The sequence below is a fragment of the Pteronotus mesoamericanus genome, unplaced genomic scaffold (genome assembly GCF_021234165.1).
Source record: "Pteronotus mesoamericanus isolate MK-2021 breed Mesoamerican mustached bat unplaced genomic scaffold, CSHL_Meso_final contig_220, whole genome shotgun sequence".
NCBI lineage: Eukaryota > Metazoa > Chordata > Mammalia > Chiroptera > Mormoopidae > Pteronotus > Pteronotus mesoamericanus.
In genome coordinates, this window is record NW_026555091.1 from 6,598,046 (window position 1) to 6,613,449 (window position 15,404).

A 15,404-nucleotide genomic window follows, 5' to 3' on the forward strand; every position below is an offset into this window, starting at 1 on the left:
CCTCAACTCGCAGGATGGGACGCCCCAACCCACCATCCCGCGATGAGAAAACTCTTCCCGAAACCGGAATCTACGTGATAGAATTGCGGAGTGTGTGCTAATCCACATTCATGCCCATTTGAGAAACAAAAATATCATCAGCACCAACATTTTCTCGGTTGCACGCTTCCCGTATGTGTGAATGGAGACCGGAACTTCCACACTTAAGACATTTCATCAGTGGGAGAGTTTGATCACTCAAATAGTGGACAAAATGTAAGGGCTGCATTAACCCCAAACTTACACTTTTTGGTAACTTACCAGGTTTGACATAAGTTTAACTGCAGGGACATAGGAACAGTAGAATATCTTTCTGTTTATCACCCTTCTGGAATTTTATTCACTGTAACTTAAAACAATTTAACACTTATGAGACAGAGGTGCTGTCGGCTTTGTAACACAGGCCGCGTCTCTAATCACCAACGCTTGGTCGCTGCTCCTGGATTGGCGGCGCGGCCCCAGAGAGGTTCTCCTTGAAAGCTGTCCCCGTCGCGGTCATGAAGCCCACGCTCGGCACCTGCTGCCTCTGACTGCGGGGGGCCTCTGGCACCCCCCTCTGCGGGGGGCGGGGCCTCGGGGGAGCTGCCCTGCACCCCGTGGGCTTCTTCAAAACACCAGGTGGGTGCAAAACAGAGAGGCGCCACCGCGGGCCTTGGGGAGGGCTTGGCCCTGCGGCCCAACGCCTCCCCCCACCCCACAGCTGCTCTCAGCGTCTCGCGTGGTCTTTCCCTCACGCTCATCTGCAAGGGCCCGCTGAGGTGCTGGACAAGTGGGATCGCTGGCTATTGCCCAGAGACTCTTTCTGCCCGTCCCCGCCTGTCGGGCAGGTGTGGGACAGCCCCCGCGAAGGCTATGTACAGACGGGTGCTGGGTGTGCCCTGCATGGCTGGCTCTGCCCGTGGGCGCAGAAGGGCTTTCAGTTTAGCACGACTTACACCTACAAACAACGAACACCAAGAGACATGCAAACGCTACAGAGAACTGGGTGAAGAGTTTGTGGTTTACGCCAGCAGGGGGCACTGTTACGGCTGCCACAGGCGGCTGCTGTCACTCACGCTCTGACCAGAGGAGCTGGGGCGGGGGTGGGGGCGGGGGCGGGAGGGGGGCGCAGTCTGCTGCTCCTTCTGTCCCTTCCTCGGACGCACAGTTGGTTCTCCGTCAGGCACTGAGCAGTATGGTGGCTTTTGGTCCAGATGGGTGTCTTAGTAGTCTTTCTACACCTTTTTGTCCGGCTGCGAAGAGGCAAGTTCAAACGCTGGAAACCGCGCTGTCTCCGGTTCCAGGACATCGGAGAGGAAGTGGATGGTGCCAGCCATGCCTGCAAGGTCAAAGGGGGGCCTTCAGGGGCTGGCGCAAAGGAACCTCTGCCACCTCCCTATCAGAAGCGGTGGGATCTGGGGAAGGAGTCGGGGGTTGGGGGGGTGGCTTCAGCAACGACTTCACAAAGAACAACGCAATCCTTTTATTAGCACCAGCAGGTAATGACGCCGCTTTTCTGCACTCTCTTATTTTGAAAAATTGGTTTCTGGGCTTTAATATTGTATTTTGAAACTTTGAGAAGATCTCACAGAATCACTACCAGAAAAGTTACTAGTGCGGCCCCTGAGATATTCCACCTTATACAACTTCCTATATCAGAGCCTTGACACTCTATTCTAATCAAAACGCTGCATTTTATATCTTATCTAGGTTTTAAGAATGCTATTTAAAAACGAACTTTATTGCTTTGGTCAAAATCCCCACCCCAGCCCTGCAGAGTGACTGAGCCTGGGGCCCCCGCACCCAGGTGTGGGGGCTTCCGAAGACGGGGGCGGGGGTGGACTAAGTGAGGTTCACTCCAGCGAGGCAAGGCTGGCTAATGTTTGAAAAATCTATCCACATTAAAAATCTACCATATTCATAGGCTGGAGAAGAAAAATCACATGATCTTATCCACTGATGCAGAAAAAGCATTTAACAAAATTCAACATCTCTCTGAGATTTGATTTAAAAAAAATTCAATTATTTATTCCTTCTGAGGTTTATTGGGGAACTCGTGTAAGACGTGGCCCTAAAGTAGTTAAAAGTTATCACCAATTTATCCTAACACCGTGTAACCTCTGTCCTTTGATTTCCGTGGATTCTCTCTCTCTCACACCCCCTCCCCCAGAAATGTAAAAAGTGGGTCAGTCTCTTTCCAGAGCTTCTCGTGGTTCCCCGGAGCTGTGTTCTGTATACTGTGTCTGCAGCAGACTGTTCATGTTGTGTTTGACTTCCTGTCATTGCTCTCGTTTTTCAGAACTTTCTTCAATATTTTCTTACTATTTTTTCCAACTACGACTATTTATGATTACTAACGCTTTCTAATCGCTAATATTAATTATTCACACTTCTTTATGTAACAAATAATTAAACATATGTAACCAACAAGCTGCCTGTGAACAGATCAATAGTTTATTCACAATACCGCAGATGAAGTGCAGAGGAGGAAGCTCCTCACTTCTTCCGTTACCAAGCAGCACACATTCTACGTCCTGACTGCACAGTTGCCTCGCAAGAGACCCAAGCATGCTCGGAAGACACTTGCAGGGGCACAAGGTAGGTAGAGAGGCTCACTCACTGTCATTTTTGGCAATAAACTACTCGTAATTATTGACAGCTGTGGAGACCAAGGGGCTGGGAGCCAGTCACGCGGAGACGGGCCAGGCCCACACACCCGGTGCTGGGCTTCTCTCCCTTACCTTCAAAGAGAGAATAGGGTCTGTCGGGGATGCGGCACCCATGGGTTCCGTATTCGAGACACCACTCTGCAAACTAAGAAGAAAGTTGTCCCTTTTTATGACTGGAGGTTTCCCTTGGTGAAGAGGCAACCAATGAGCCATTGCCGGGAACGTGCCGAGAATCACAGCGAGGGGGTTGCCGGCAGTGGAGAAGTTAGGGGCGAGCGCTGCAGGGTGGACCGCCAGCCCCCGCCCCCCACCGGTGAGCCTGTTACCATGCACACCACTAAGCAGAGACGGGCTGGTAAGCGGCCACTAGGCCGAGTTCCGGGAGAAGCGTATCCCTGATAGGAGGCCCAGCTACCACAATGCTAAGAGGGAACAGGCCCGCGGCTGTCTGGGGCGGGGGGCTAAGGGCTGCCGAGGGCAGTGGGGGGCCAGGGAGAGCAGAAGAGGAGGCGGAGGGGAGACTGGAGGAGCCGGGCGGGCCTTCCTCCGGGGGCAGTGGAGAGAGGCCAGGTGGGCTGGGCCGGAGACGGGGCCGCGGCCGGCCGCAGCCACCGCGGAGCTGGAGCGGCAGGCGAAGGGGAAGAGGGGCCTGCCGCGGACTCCCTGCTCCTGGAGCGCCCGGCGCTGCTGCGCTGGAGGCGGCCTTACCTTGCAAGCTCGGTAGAGGTACTTCTTGTCCTGGGTGAGGTGGTAGAGGGACAGGAAGGAGTAGCCATTTCCTGCCGTCCCGTGGCAGATCCCGTAGCCCTTCCGCAGCAAACCGCGCTGCCAGATCACATCGCTGCACTCCATGGCGTCCTTCAGGTACTTTTCCTCCTTAAACACCTGGGCGATGAAAAGCAGAGCAGTGTGGTGACTGCTGGCGGGAGGGGGGTAACCAGGGGGCTAAATGATAATGGGAAGAATACAATAAGGATTAAATTTAAAAAAAGAAAAAGAAAAGCAAAGCAGTGTTGAAACAGTGTTCTCAGTGAAGAGCTAGCAAAGTATGTCCCGTCTGGTTAGAAAACTGAATGATTTTAGGAAACCTGAACTGGCCCCAGGGATGAAAAACACACCATAAGCAGTGCCCACCACGCCCACTGAGGTCCCGGCCACGCCCACCGCGGTCCCGGCCACGCCCACCGCAGCCCCTCGGGGGTCTCTCTCCCTGTCTGTCTCCTGCCCTGTCCACCTCCCAGCTTGTGGTTCTGCAAAGGTAACTCTAAAGTAAGTGTCAATTTTAAGCAATTAAAATGCCGGCCAAAGTCGACCGCGGTGCTGGCGGCGAGCACGGCCCCGGCCGCCGGCCGCTGCGCTGGGCACTGACCCTGTGGGCCTGCATGAGCATGTGGATGACGCCCGGGGCCCCGTGGCACCAGTGCACCAGCCGGTCGGTCTCGTTGCTCAGCGACGACGGGTAGTTCCCCGACCGGAAGCGCTTGTGGCGCACGTAGTCGACGCTCGGCTTCACCATCTCTGCCAGGGTGTCTCGGTCCACTTTTGCTCCTGGCTTTAAACAAACAAAAACAAAACATTAAATATATCTTTTTCTAATTTTTTTTAAAACCTCTGTATTGTGGCTAATAAAGTTATCAATTACCTGGAATATTCAGAAACGTATAAAATTAGGATTAATTCCGTGTTTTGATTAGTTGAGATGAGGGCAGACTGTTTTTTTATTTCAACTTTCTGACGTTGCAGATGAGGTCCGAAAGCATCTACAAAATTCCCCCTTGCTCAGGGGAGGCCTTCGACCGAGCGGGGACGGCACCGAGCGGGGACGGCACGCCCCGCGGTGGAGGGGGGACTGCTTTTCCAAGTCTGCCTGTGTGAACAGGAATCCCACCCCAAACGTCCCCACAGGACCACTCAGAACTCTGTTGGCACAGATCTCTCCACGCTGTGACTAAATTTCAAGCGAAGCCGTGGAGTTAGCTAACTGTCACAGCCCGCTGACTTCTAAAATGGGGACTCCCAAATACCTACATCATCATTTTCAAAAATTGCGGTACCTGGTTAAAACATTATGCACTTTTCAGTATATAATGTGATATCTGTGCACAGCATCGCGAGCTGGCCACTCGGGGTCTAGTGCATCTGTTGCCGCACATTTGACCCCTGTACCCACTTCGCCCTCCTCCACCCCCCTCCCTCCTGGGAACCCCCAATCTCTTGTCCATGTCTACGAGTTTGTTCTTATTTTGTTGGTTTGTTTTTTTTGTTTTATATTCCATGCATGAGTGAAATATGGTTTTGTCTTTTTCCACCTGCCTTATTTCACTTATTTTTTTATTGGCACAGTTCTTACACAATTATCTTTCCCCTAATAGTATTACTACCTTAAAAAAAGGTTCAAAGCCACTGTTAAAACATTTTTCTGGGAAAATACAGGATATACACAATCTACCAACTGTCCAGAATAACAGTGCCATTTTAAAACAAAATATAGAATTCTGGATATTTTGGAAAAGCATGTCTGGACTATGAAGAAAACTAACAAATTGGAGTCTATACATGTTTTACCTTGTACAACAATAAACATACTACTATCAGAAAAAGGGATTTTAGTCCTTTGTTCATATAAATTTTCTATTTTCCCTTAAGGAGTAGTAGCATGGTGCAGTAGGTTTAAGAAAAAAGAACTTAAAGTAAAATTTTATTAAAAAAAAAATATAGGCTTTTGATTAAAAAGCGCTAAATTCTATTCCATGCTCCTCGAGGTACTAGTTCTGTGAGTTTGAGCATATCATCTGCCCTGCGCTGGTTGTGGGTGAAGAAAGGCCGATTGGAGAGCGAGCAGCCCGCACACACACAGGGTGGTGGGTGGGGACAGGCTGGGGGCGCAGGAAGCCCGTAGGGGGCGGAAGAGCCAGCACTTAATGCAGCAGGTTCAGCAACCACCTGACCGACCACAACCACAACAAACTAGTGAAACATCGAGGACACAACTGGTGGCCAGCTGGGGGTCTCTGAATGTGCAGGTCTCTGCCCTGGTCTGTTTGTTTTTGTTTGTTTTAACATTCACACACTTGAATTTTTATTCTTTTTCCATACATAGTGGCAATGACAAAGCTTTAAGATGCATATTCTATGAGATATGCACAAATAAGGAATTTATAAAAATAACTTATACTACACAAAATTAAAGTTCAAAAATACCTTCCACATCGTTTGAGTTCACTGTATTTACAGGGGCCAAGTTTCCCGCCTTCGATAGCAAACTAGATTATCTCAAATCGACAAAATGATCCATCTCTGTTTTTTACTCAGTGCACGGCCGTGCTCCCTGAAGCCTCTCCCTGCTGGGGGAGTGGCCCCTTCAGGCGGGGGTGGCACCTGCGCCAGGCTGGCTGCAGACTATGTTGCCGAGCTCACTGCTTGGGGGCGCGAAGCAAAGCCTGAGCCTCGTGATTCAAAGGAGGCGCCTTCGTTCATTCCAGCCTGCGTGCTTTGCATGACCATTTTAGCGCCTGTCCCTCTTTGACTGCCTATTTTAGGGTCCGGCCACTGCGCCAGCATTCCAGAGCGGCCTCACTGACCTGCATTAGCATGTAGTAAATCCCAGCCATGCCGTGGGCCGCCCCGACGTACTGCTTCCGGTGCCACTGGTACAGCAGGGGACAGCGCTCCGTCTTCCTCTCCTCCCTCGACAGGGCCTTGCCCGATTCAATAATAGCGGTGACGACCTACGGAGGTAACGAGACGGCATCCCTCAAAAAACTTCACGCATGGCCTGTCTTAGTCTAATGAACACTCAGAGCAAGGACCAGCCAAAACTGTTACCTTTCTTTCGCAAATGTATAAACAGCGGCAGAGAGAAGTCAGAAGACAATCTCAGGGTGGAAAGGGACATGAAGGCCAACCATGAAACCAAAAGTTCTGTGTATAAACAGTTTAGTAGAATCTAGAAAAGCTTCTTCTGAAAATAGTCTAGTGGCTTCGCAGCTGCTGTGCCCGCCCCCAGCCTGGCAGGCCCTGCGGGCGCCGGGAGGGCAGGGCTGTGTGTGGGCGAGGCGCAGACGCGCTCTGCTGCGGCGCCGCTAGACCATGGGGAGAGCCCCACTGTGACGTCTGCGGCGCCGACCGAAGTTGTCGGTGGAGGGATGGCCCCCTCCACCGACTCCCTCACGCTTTTGGTCACCGAGCCCCGAGTTTTAGCTGGGCGTCGGCCTCTGCGCCCCGGGTGGCTGGACGCGGCCACCTGCCCGAGTTCTGTAAGAGGGATGAGAGCAGAAGGGAGGGGCAGCTTGTCCTTCTCGGCCTTACAAAGGAAGCGGCTCATCCTCCTCTTCCTCGCTGGCCCCGGGCGCAGTGTTCGCCCAGCTGTGGCCCCGCAGGGAAGGGCCTGCCCCTAGGACGCAGGAGCACTGGACAGAGGGGCCCTCGCCCTACACCCTGCGCCCAGGACTGCCCGCCAGCTCAGGCGTCTGGTGGAAGAGAAATAAACGCACCGCCTTTCTGAAGCCATGGTGGTTGGATTCTAGTAAAGGCAGCCGAATCAACACAGGCCTAAGAGGAGGGCGGAGTTTTAAAGAATCCCTAGCAAGGACAACCGGGAGCTACAGATTTTATGAGATGCGTGAAGCAACTCCTGTTGCCTCGGAGCTGAGCGCAGCTGCTGCGACTATGGGGACAGGCAGGTCGCGGGGGACGCCTCGTGGGCGGCGCGGCCCCGCAGTACCTCTTTGATGGCCGACTCGCAGGCGGCGCTGGGCCCGATCTCCGCGTTCAGGTAGAGCAAGGCGTACAGGTACCCTGCCCGGCCGTAGAGCAGCTCGTCCGGGAGGTCTGAGTCTCGGCCGGCAGCCGCTCTCTGCAGCTGCAAGAGCCTGCCCAACAAGAACGTTTCTGTTTTCCTGGAGAACGTCTAACACACCCCTCCCCGGACCTGTAAGCGACCCCGTTCCTGTGCGGGTTGTCTGCCATGTATTTTTAATTTAAAACTGACTTGAAAAAATACAGAAAACAATCCCAAACAGAAAACAAAAACTTCTCTACTTAATTTCTCTTTCAGATACCACAATGAATAACAAAACATCTTTGTGTTCAAAATGTCTAACATCTATTCTAAACCGTGTAAAAGAAGAGATTCAATTTTGAAATCCAAAATGAGAAGGAAGTGACTTAAAATCTAAATGAAGTGGGACTAAAATGCGGCCAATGCCTGGGAATTAGGTTGAGTTGCCCATCTTTCAACACGAACAGGCTCGCAAGCCGGCGGCCAGCGGGCCCGGCACAGAGCCCCAGCGTCTGCTCCCTCAGAAAAGAACGGAAACCAGCAGGTGCAGTGACAGCTGACACCTTCCAATTGTTCGTAACAACTGAACCTGAGAATACGCTAATTTTCATGCACTGAAGGCAACCAAAAATTACTTCGGAAAAATGATTCAAGTAACACTAAGAAACACGTGTATGCCCCCCAAATTAAGGCAAACTCAGCTCGGGCAGGAAGGGAGCACGGGACCCCACCTCCGCTCAGGAGTCACACGGAGAACTCGCCACTGCTTGGAGGGGTCCGCGTTGCACCAGGAGATGACTCTTAAAAGACTTCCCGTTTGAATACCTTTCTACAGCGAGACCTTCCGCTGCGACCTGGACTTACTTGGTGATGCATTCCTGGGACTCGCCTTCACTTTTGAGTTTGTGATAAACCACAGCTCCCACAGCCAGCGGCCCGGCGTCCCCACAGAGGAAAGTGACCCTGCGGCCATTCAGATTCCGAAGTGTCCTCTTCACATAGTCCAGGGACCGCAGCAGGTAGGCCTGGTCACATGTGACCCGGTACAACTGCAGGTACAAGAGGGCTATGCCTGGAAAAATCCCCCCACCCCCCCAGAAAACCATTATTGCCTCTTCTTTTTCTCTTAGGACGTTATTTTTATGAGTACATGAAAAACCCATGTAAAAAACCTGCATCTCTCAAGGGCAACATCAAAGAAATCTAGGATAGATTTTTTTTTTTCCAGTTTTGCTTTTGTGAACTTATTGCTTAACTAACCGCTTCCAAATTAATGTTGGAAGTGCTATAATTTCCCTCCACATTGTGTTGGCCTTTCCTTCATTGCGTTGTGTTTTCTTCTTCAACTGACAGAATTTGATTTTCCCTTCCCCACCCTAATATTATGTATACAACCACTGAACTTTCTTCTGAAATTTGAATTAGATGAATTTGGACCAACTATTAACAGGAAGATCCTCTGGAAGAAGAAAAGGGTTAGGTAGCTTTCCCAGTTTGTAAAATTTCACTGCCACCTCTTCTAGAGACGAACAATTAATTTCATGTAAATTATGTTAATAGATTTCGATCCCAGGCCAGGCTTCCCTGATTCTCCTGACAGGGAGGCCTCCTCGCGGTGTCGTGCTGTTCCCTCCTGACCTAGGACAGCAGGTGCCACTGGCCTGTGGCTCCTGCCTTAGAACTCTGCCCCCCTTTTTCTACAATAGCACTTTTAAAAGGTCTACAGTGTCTGTTCCCGGAATACTCCCCCCGCCTCTTCTCTCTGCCTCCATCAGCATTCCTTGCCTGCTTCGCACTCAGATACTCCCTCCGAGTTCCCCCCGGGGGACAGGGCCCTCCGGGAACGACGCTCTGTTGACCTGGAGGGGCGGAGGCGCAGCTCTGGCCACCCTGGGCCCAGGCCTTCGGCACCTGCTGCCCCACTGTGGCTCTGCACAGTCCTTTGGGATGCTGGTTGCTTTTCACCCCTCTCAGACCTGTGTGCCTGCTCTAGCGTAATTTTCTCAAGGGATTAGTCGTAGCTGCTTCATTCATTCCCCTCATATTGCAAAGTTTTAGGAGAAAAGCTAGGCAGGTACGGGTCTAAGCAGGTTCCACACCGCCGCTGGAACCCCAGGGCCACAGGTAGTGTTTTAAAACATTCAAACCAGATACCTCCATGCTGGCTCTACAGGTGATCCCAAAAGATGACAACAAACGGAGACCTAAAAACGAGTACTGATTCCTGGCATCCTCCCCAGGGTCCCGCACAGGCGTTCTCGGTGGAGGCTGGTAACCTCGTTTACCACAAAGCCCTCGGGAGGACTCCGATGCCGCCACCTCAGGGCCTCACACCACAGGGTCAAAGCCCTTTCCATAACAAGAGATGCTTTAAGGGAAGGGCTTTTTAGGGGAAACCTGTCTTCTGATAACTATGTTAGCTTCCCTTTCAAAATACCTTTATTTGTATTTGATTTCAAGGTAGCCAAAATTACCTAATTTTACATTTTGGATAAAATTCTTCGGTTCTGTCAGTGAACTAACTGCATGTCTGGGTTTAAAAGTTTGAAAATTTCACTTCTAATGTCACCGTGTACATGTTGTATCCATTACGGACAATAATATGAGTATCTATCTGAACACAAATACAAAGGTCAGGTCCGCCATGTTTGCGAAACCGGGGTCAGCTCACGTGGCTCCAGCTGCACCCTCCTGTTGATGCTGCTCTTTGATTAAACTCCAAAGATTTACCAAGAAAAGGCTATATATTTATCCGTAAATTGCCATTAGTAATAATCACACTGCAGTCTAATCCCTCAAAACAAGGTCTGCCTTGATTTCTTTTATATTCCCCGAATAGCTATTACAACACTCTGGCTGCATCTTAAAATAATGAGAATGTAAAGATTTGGTGAAGGTCGGCTCATTTTAAAATTAATTTGATGTGAGGTGTCTTACTGGTTGCTTGTTTAATTACCATCAAAATAAAAATCTTTATGGGTACAAATCAGTCCAATGAATACAAGCAATAGATTAAATAGTTATTATATATAATGAACCAGAGAAATCACACAACTTGTCACAAAGATCAAAGCAAGAAAAGCAAACAAACAAAAAGAAACCGATCCTTGGGCAAGTTTGCTCTTAGGACACATTTTCATGGACAGCCACATGTTTTGTCAAATAATGTTACAAAAATAGGACATACTACATCATAAAGTTCAAACTTCCAGGCAGAATTTCTTTAGAAATAAAATGCAAAAGCATCGCTCCTCTATGAAGACAGCTCAACACCTCACTTAAAGGGTATAAAACTTGACCATTTTACACGAGAAAAAAAGTTTCCAACCCAAGCCTTACATGTCGCAGCCCAAGAAAGAGCCACACCGGTGCCGCGCCCGCCGCGCTCTCACCTGTCCACCCCGTGTAAGCGGAGCAGTCGTGCGGATCAGCTGTCTTCAGCCCTTCCTCCATCTGCTGCAGGAGGTCTTTGATTTTGGTCTGGATCCGCCTCGTGAAGTTCGGGCTGATCTGCGGGCCAGAAGAGGACGTCAGTGCGCATGGCGCAGGAACGGGGCAACGTTGTAACACAGGCTTTACCCGTCTGAGTCGTGAAAACGTAACTGACAGAAATGGGACAGCCCCGCCCGGCCCGCTCCAGCACTTCACTGGTTGCAGGTGCGCCCTGGTTTTATCAGGTAGGATTGTAAAGGAGATAATGCCCTCGAAAACCTATAAATCTTACCTGGGATCCCACAAAATATGCTTCAGAAATGAAAGGGAAACAAGGCATTACGGAAGTGGTGGATTCGACTATATAAACATTCTAACTTCTACAAATTAAAGAAGATAAGAAAGGTGGTTTGAAAGTTAATGACAAAAACTCAGAGACACAGAAAACAGTGCCGTGGCTACAGGGGGAGGGGCAGCGAGGCGCAGGAAAGGGGTCAAATAGTTGGTGACGAAAGCGGACTTGACTTTGGGTGGCGACCACACAAGACAACAGGCAGATGGCGTATCATGTAATTACACACTCGAAACCTATATAATTTATTAACCGACGTCATCCCAATAAACTTAAAAAGTTAATGACGAAAGGGAAGTACTTGTAATATAACACATTATAAATTAAAAAGACCATAACAATACAGAAATATACCTAAAATTATCAATGTACCCCGTAAAAAGAAAAAAAATAAAATGACAAGCATATGCACAAATTGTTAATCACTTAGCAATTAATGTAATGCAAGTATGAACAAGTACCATGGTTTGCCTATTAGATGAATAAATAATAAAGTATTTAAAAATATTATGGACCAATCCTGCTAAGAGCTAAGGAAGCAGGTACTCTTACCGCTGGCGGACTTTCTCAAGGGAAATTTGGCAACGTTCTTAAGCATGTATTTGTTCAAATTCTTCTGTCTGATGCTTTTGAAAAATCTAGTTGCTGTACCAGCTGCTGAGGTGTGTAAAATCCCTCATCATGAGTGCAGACTTGTCTACTGTGTGTCTTCCTTTAATCCTGTTCTTTTTCCCCTCGTGTATTCTGTGGCTCTCTGTCTGTCGGTCTGCTGTGAAGTGTCTTACTGGTTGCTTGTTTAATTACCATCAAAATAAAAATCTTTACGTGCACAAGTCAGTCCCATGAACACGGCACGGGCCGCCGGACGACTGTCCCACCTCCGTCACAGACAGACTCTCCATCCTGATTCAAGGCCCCTCTGCGGGACCACAGAGAAAACACCTCTGTAACTGAAAAAAGAATTCACCGCACCATGTAAATAAAAAGTTTAAGGGGAAAAAAAGAGAAAATGCTCTGATGTTACTGCACGCTCAGCGCTCCCAGGGCGGATCTCACTGAGGGGCGGGGTTGGGTGCTGAGAGCAACCCTTAGAAATTAAGCTGCCAGCGGCCGGCGGAGCAGGGGTGCGGACCCCTGAGAGCTGTGCTTGGCCCTGGGGGTGTCGGCTTACGTGCGGGAGAGGGTGCGGCCCTAGAACTGGAGATGCGAGGCTTTATCTTTTTCAGCAGACGGTTCATTTACCTCTCAGAGACTGAGGGTAAGATATACCCAGGGACACGTCCTCGGACGGGGAGAGGAGACAGACACCTCTGCCCCCTTTATGATACAACCTCATCTTAACCAACTTACATGGAAATAGGTCACATCCTGAAGGGGGTCAGGCTGGGCCATGTCTGTTTGAGAGACATCATTCACCCCGTAATACCCTCATTTTCATGACATTTCATGTCTCTCAAACAAATGCATACTTTGATATTATCTACTTTAATTACATTCCTAACATAATATTTAAAAAATTATAATAGTTGGCCAATCATAAAGTATATAGAAGATAGCAGAACTTAATTCATGTTCATTTTATCTTGCGATTTTATATGACTACGATGCGTTCTTTCTGCCTTTTTAAATCTCAATTCCCCTCTATTTCCTGCTCAAGAACAGCACAACTTCCACTCCCTGTCCCGGAGCAGGCGACCACAGCCACTGGCGTGGGCCCTGCCCTGGCGCACGCTAATTGCTTAGCTGCACAGAGATAACACAAGCCCATCAGTGAGTCATTTTCATTTCCTTTTATTGAATCAGTTTGGTATAGAGTTGAGGTCAAAATCGCATTTACCAGGTCCAAAGGGTAAAAAGAAAAAAAAACCCAATTTCAGGATCAATGCTGATCTTGTTCCGGGAGGCAGAGAATGAACTCAGCTGCAGGGGTTCTTTATTGTTTTCATGGAGACTCCGGGCCGGGAGGGGTCAGGAGTCTGTCCCCCTCAAATCTCACCAAACCTCCGAGTAGCCTCCTCACTCTCAGGACAACATTCAGAAAGCAGCTCATTGTAAATATGAACGATGGATTTTTTAAATGCTTGCCAACAGTAAGTATAAGATTTTTATTATAACAATCTGAATTCTAGGTCACAAATGTAACAGATATGTGAAAACAGAAGCAATGGGGAGAAACGTCAGTCCTGACACGTGCATTCTAAACCCTAAGACTGAGTTTTCAAGTGGAGCAAGGGCCTGGGGGTCCACGTGGCACCACAAAGGCAGGGCGCCAGGCCATCCCTGTGCTTTGTTTATCCAATTTGATCACTAACAGCCGTGTGAGTGATAATCACATCTAAGAACAGAGGGGCTTGGTGAACTCCCTTGCCTCTGATTCTCCATTCAGACCGATGGCTCTTTCAAAACTCCCTTCTCAGTTCTGGAAAACTTGTACTTTCGTAATACAAAACGCACGCGGAACCAGGGCAGGGAAGTGGTAAACGCAGTTTCACCAAACACAAACACGGTTATGCGACGTTCCTGTCGCCCTTCATTTCCACTGTCAATACCAACAAGGGACGTCTTATTGTAAATGGAGCCAGGAGGTGGGGAGGAAAAAGATCACCCTCGCACCGTTCATTCATTCATTGCAGCCGGTATTACCAGCAAGGAGAGGGAAGGCTGAGATAATTTAAACAAAGGACGGCATTCTTCACATTGGAGTTTCATCTCCTGCTTGTGAAAAGAGAAGGAAAACACCTCCGGGGGGACGGCAACGGCGCTAACCACAACCCTGACCGCGTTCTCCACCGAACCTCTGTTCAAAACAACCCTCGCCATTTTCCTCCTGAAACCTAAAAAAAGCTGACCCTCCCTTGTGTCTTCGAACTTGCCTGCCGCTTGCTACATTCTGCTCGTCCTGAACTGCAATGCTTCTGCTTTCCCCAAATTAAACTTTTTGAGCCTGCCTCAGTTTACCTGTTTGTTAGGTCAGCGCCACTTCCCCTACCAACTTAACTTTTTGGCAGACATCCTCTTTCCAACCCCTGGGCACACTGACAATGGCACTCGAAACGACAATACTCGCCAGCGATGCTTTTTCACGGCCAATTCGCAGGGTAGCGGCCCAGGGGCCAGTCCTGATACCATCGGCCCCGGGGAAAGCTAGGAGCAGGTTTGCAGCAGGTCTGTTTGGCCTGTGCACTGGCTGAGTGTGCTCAAGGGCATCGACTGTCATCAGATCTGCGTTATCAACTGCCACTAGAGCCCTCAGAGCCACTTCCAAGTGCCTGGAAACGGAGCGCTCCATCATGGCACTTCACAGGCACAAGGGGACACGAGGCACCCAACACGAACAAGGTGGCTAACACAGGAGCGGCGCCCAGTCCTCTGGGGCTGCGTCGCTCGGGAAGGACCCGGCTGGGCATCAGCGACGGGGGCGTAGACAAGTGCGCACGCCAGGCATCCTCCTAGGCCCTGCCGGAGGGCGCGACCCAGGCAAGGCTTGCAGGGTGACGCCACGCCCCAGTGGGCGGGGCGGCTTACGTCAGCTCGTCGCTGGGCGGGGCGGGTGGAAACTACCACCACTCGTGCTCCCCCCACCCGGCAGGGCCCAGGGCCCGGCCGAAGCCGGCCGCCAACTCACCTTCCCATCGTCGTGGAAGGGGAGGCCGAGCTCGTCGGGGGACGGCGCGGGGCGGGCACCGCCCGTCTCCTCGGCCGCTGCGGCGGAGGCCGCGGCCTCGTAGTCCGGGAAGGGGTTGGGGAACGCCCGCTCCTCCATTTCTGTCTCTCCGCTCAGGTGCAACTTGAGTCTCTTGGACATGGTCTCGCCCATCGCCGCCGCGCGCTTTCCCCAGCGCCGGGGCCGCGCGGTACGGCGCGCGCGCGGGGACAAACCTCCTGCGCGGCGTTTCCCCTGGAGTGGCGCTCGGGGACCCTGCGCGGCGGGCCGGGGGCTCCCTTACGAGAGCCGCGAGCTGGGAGGGCGAGCGGGGCCTCGGAGCGCGCAGGAGCCTCTCCGCGGGGCCTGCGGGGCCGGGGGCGGCGGGCACATCTGGGCGCAGCTGGTGCGCTCCACGTGGTGCCTGCCCGGCCGGACGCCGCCTGGGCAGCCGGGCCCGCAGGGAGCCCTCGGCGTCTCAGAGCCCGGTCGCGGCCGCCCGCCCCGTCC

At 50.9% G+C, this 15,404-nt stretch overlaps 1 protein-coding gene across 1 annotated transcript; it reads right to left on the minus strand.

Moving 5' to 3' along the window:
* Positions 1–1,117: 1,117 nt before the first annotated feature.
* On the minus strand, positions 1,118–15,099 carry LANCL2 (LanC like glutathione S-transferase 2). Its single transcript, XM_054571273.1, has 9 exons — positions 14,877–15,099; positions 10,860–10,977; positions 8,332–8,539; positions 7,411–7,558; positions 6,269–6,415; positions 4,057–4,239; positions 3,396–3,572; positions 2,760–2,832; positions 1,118–1,357 (listed from the first exon to the last, which is right to left on the minus strand). Exons 1-9 carry the CDS (start codon positions 15,066–15,068, stop codon positions 1,254–1,256), a joined length of 1,350 nt encoding a protein of 449 aa, XP_054427248.1. The 5' UTR covers positions 15,069–15,099; the 3' UTR covers positions 1,118–1,253.
* Positions 15,100–15,404: the final 305 nt, after the last annotated feature.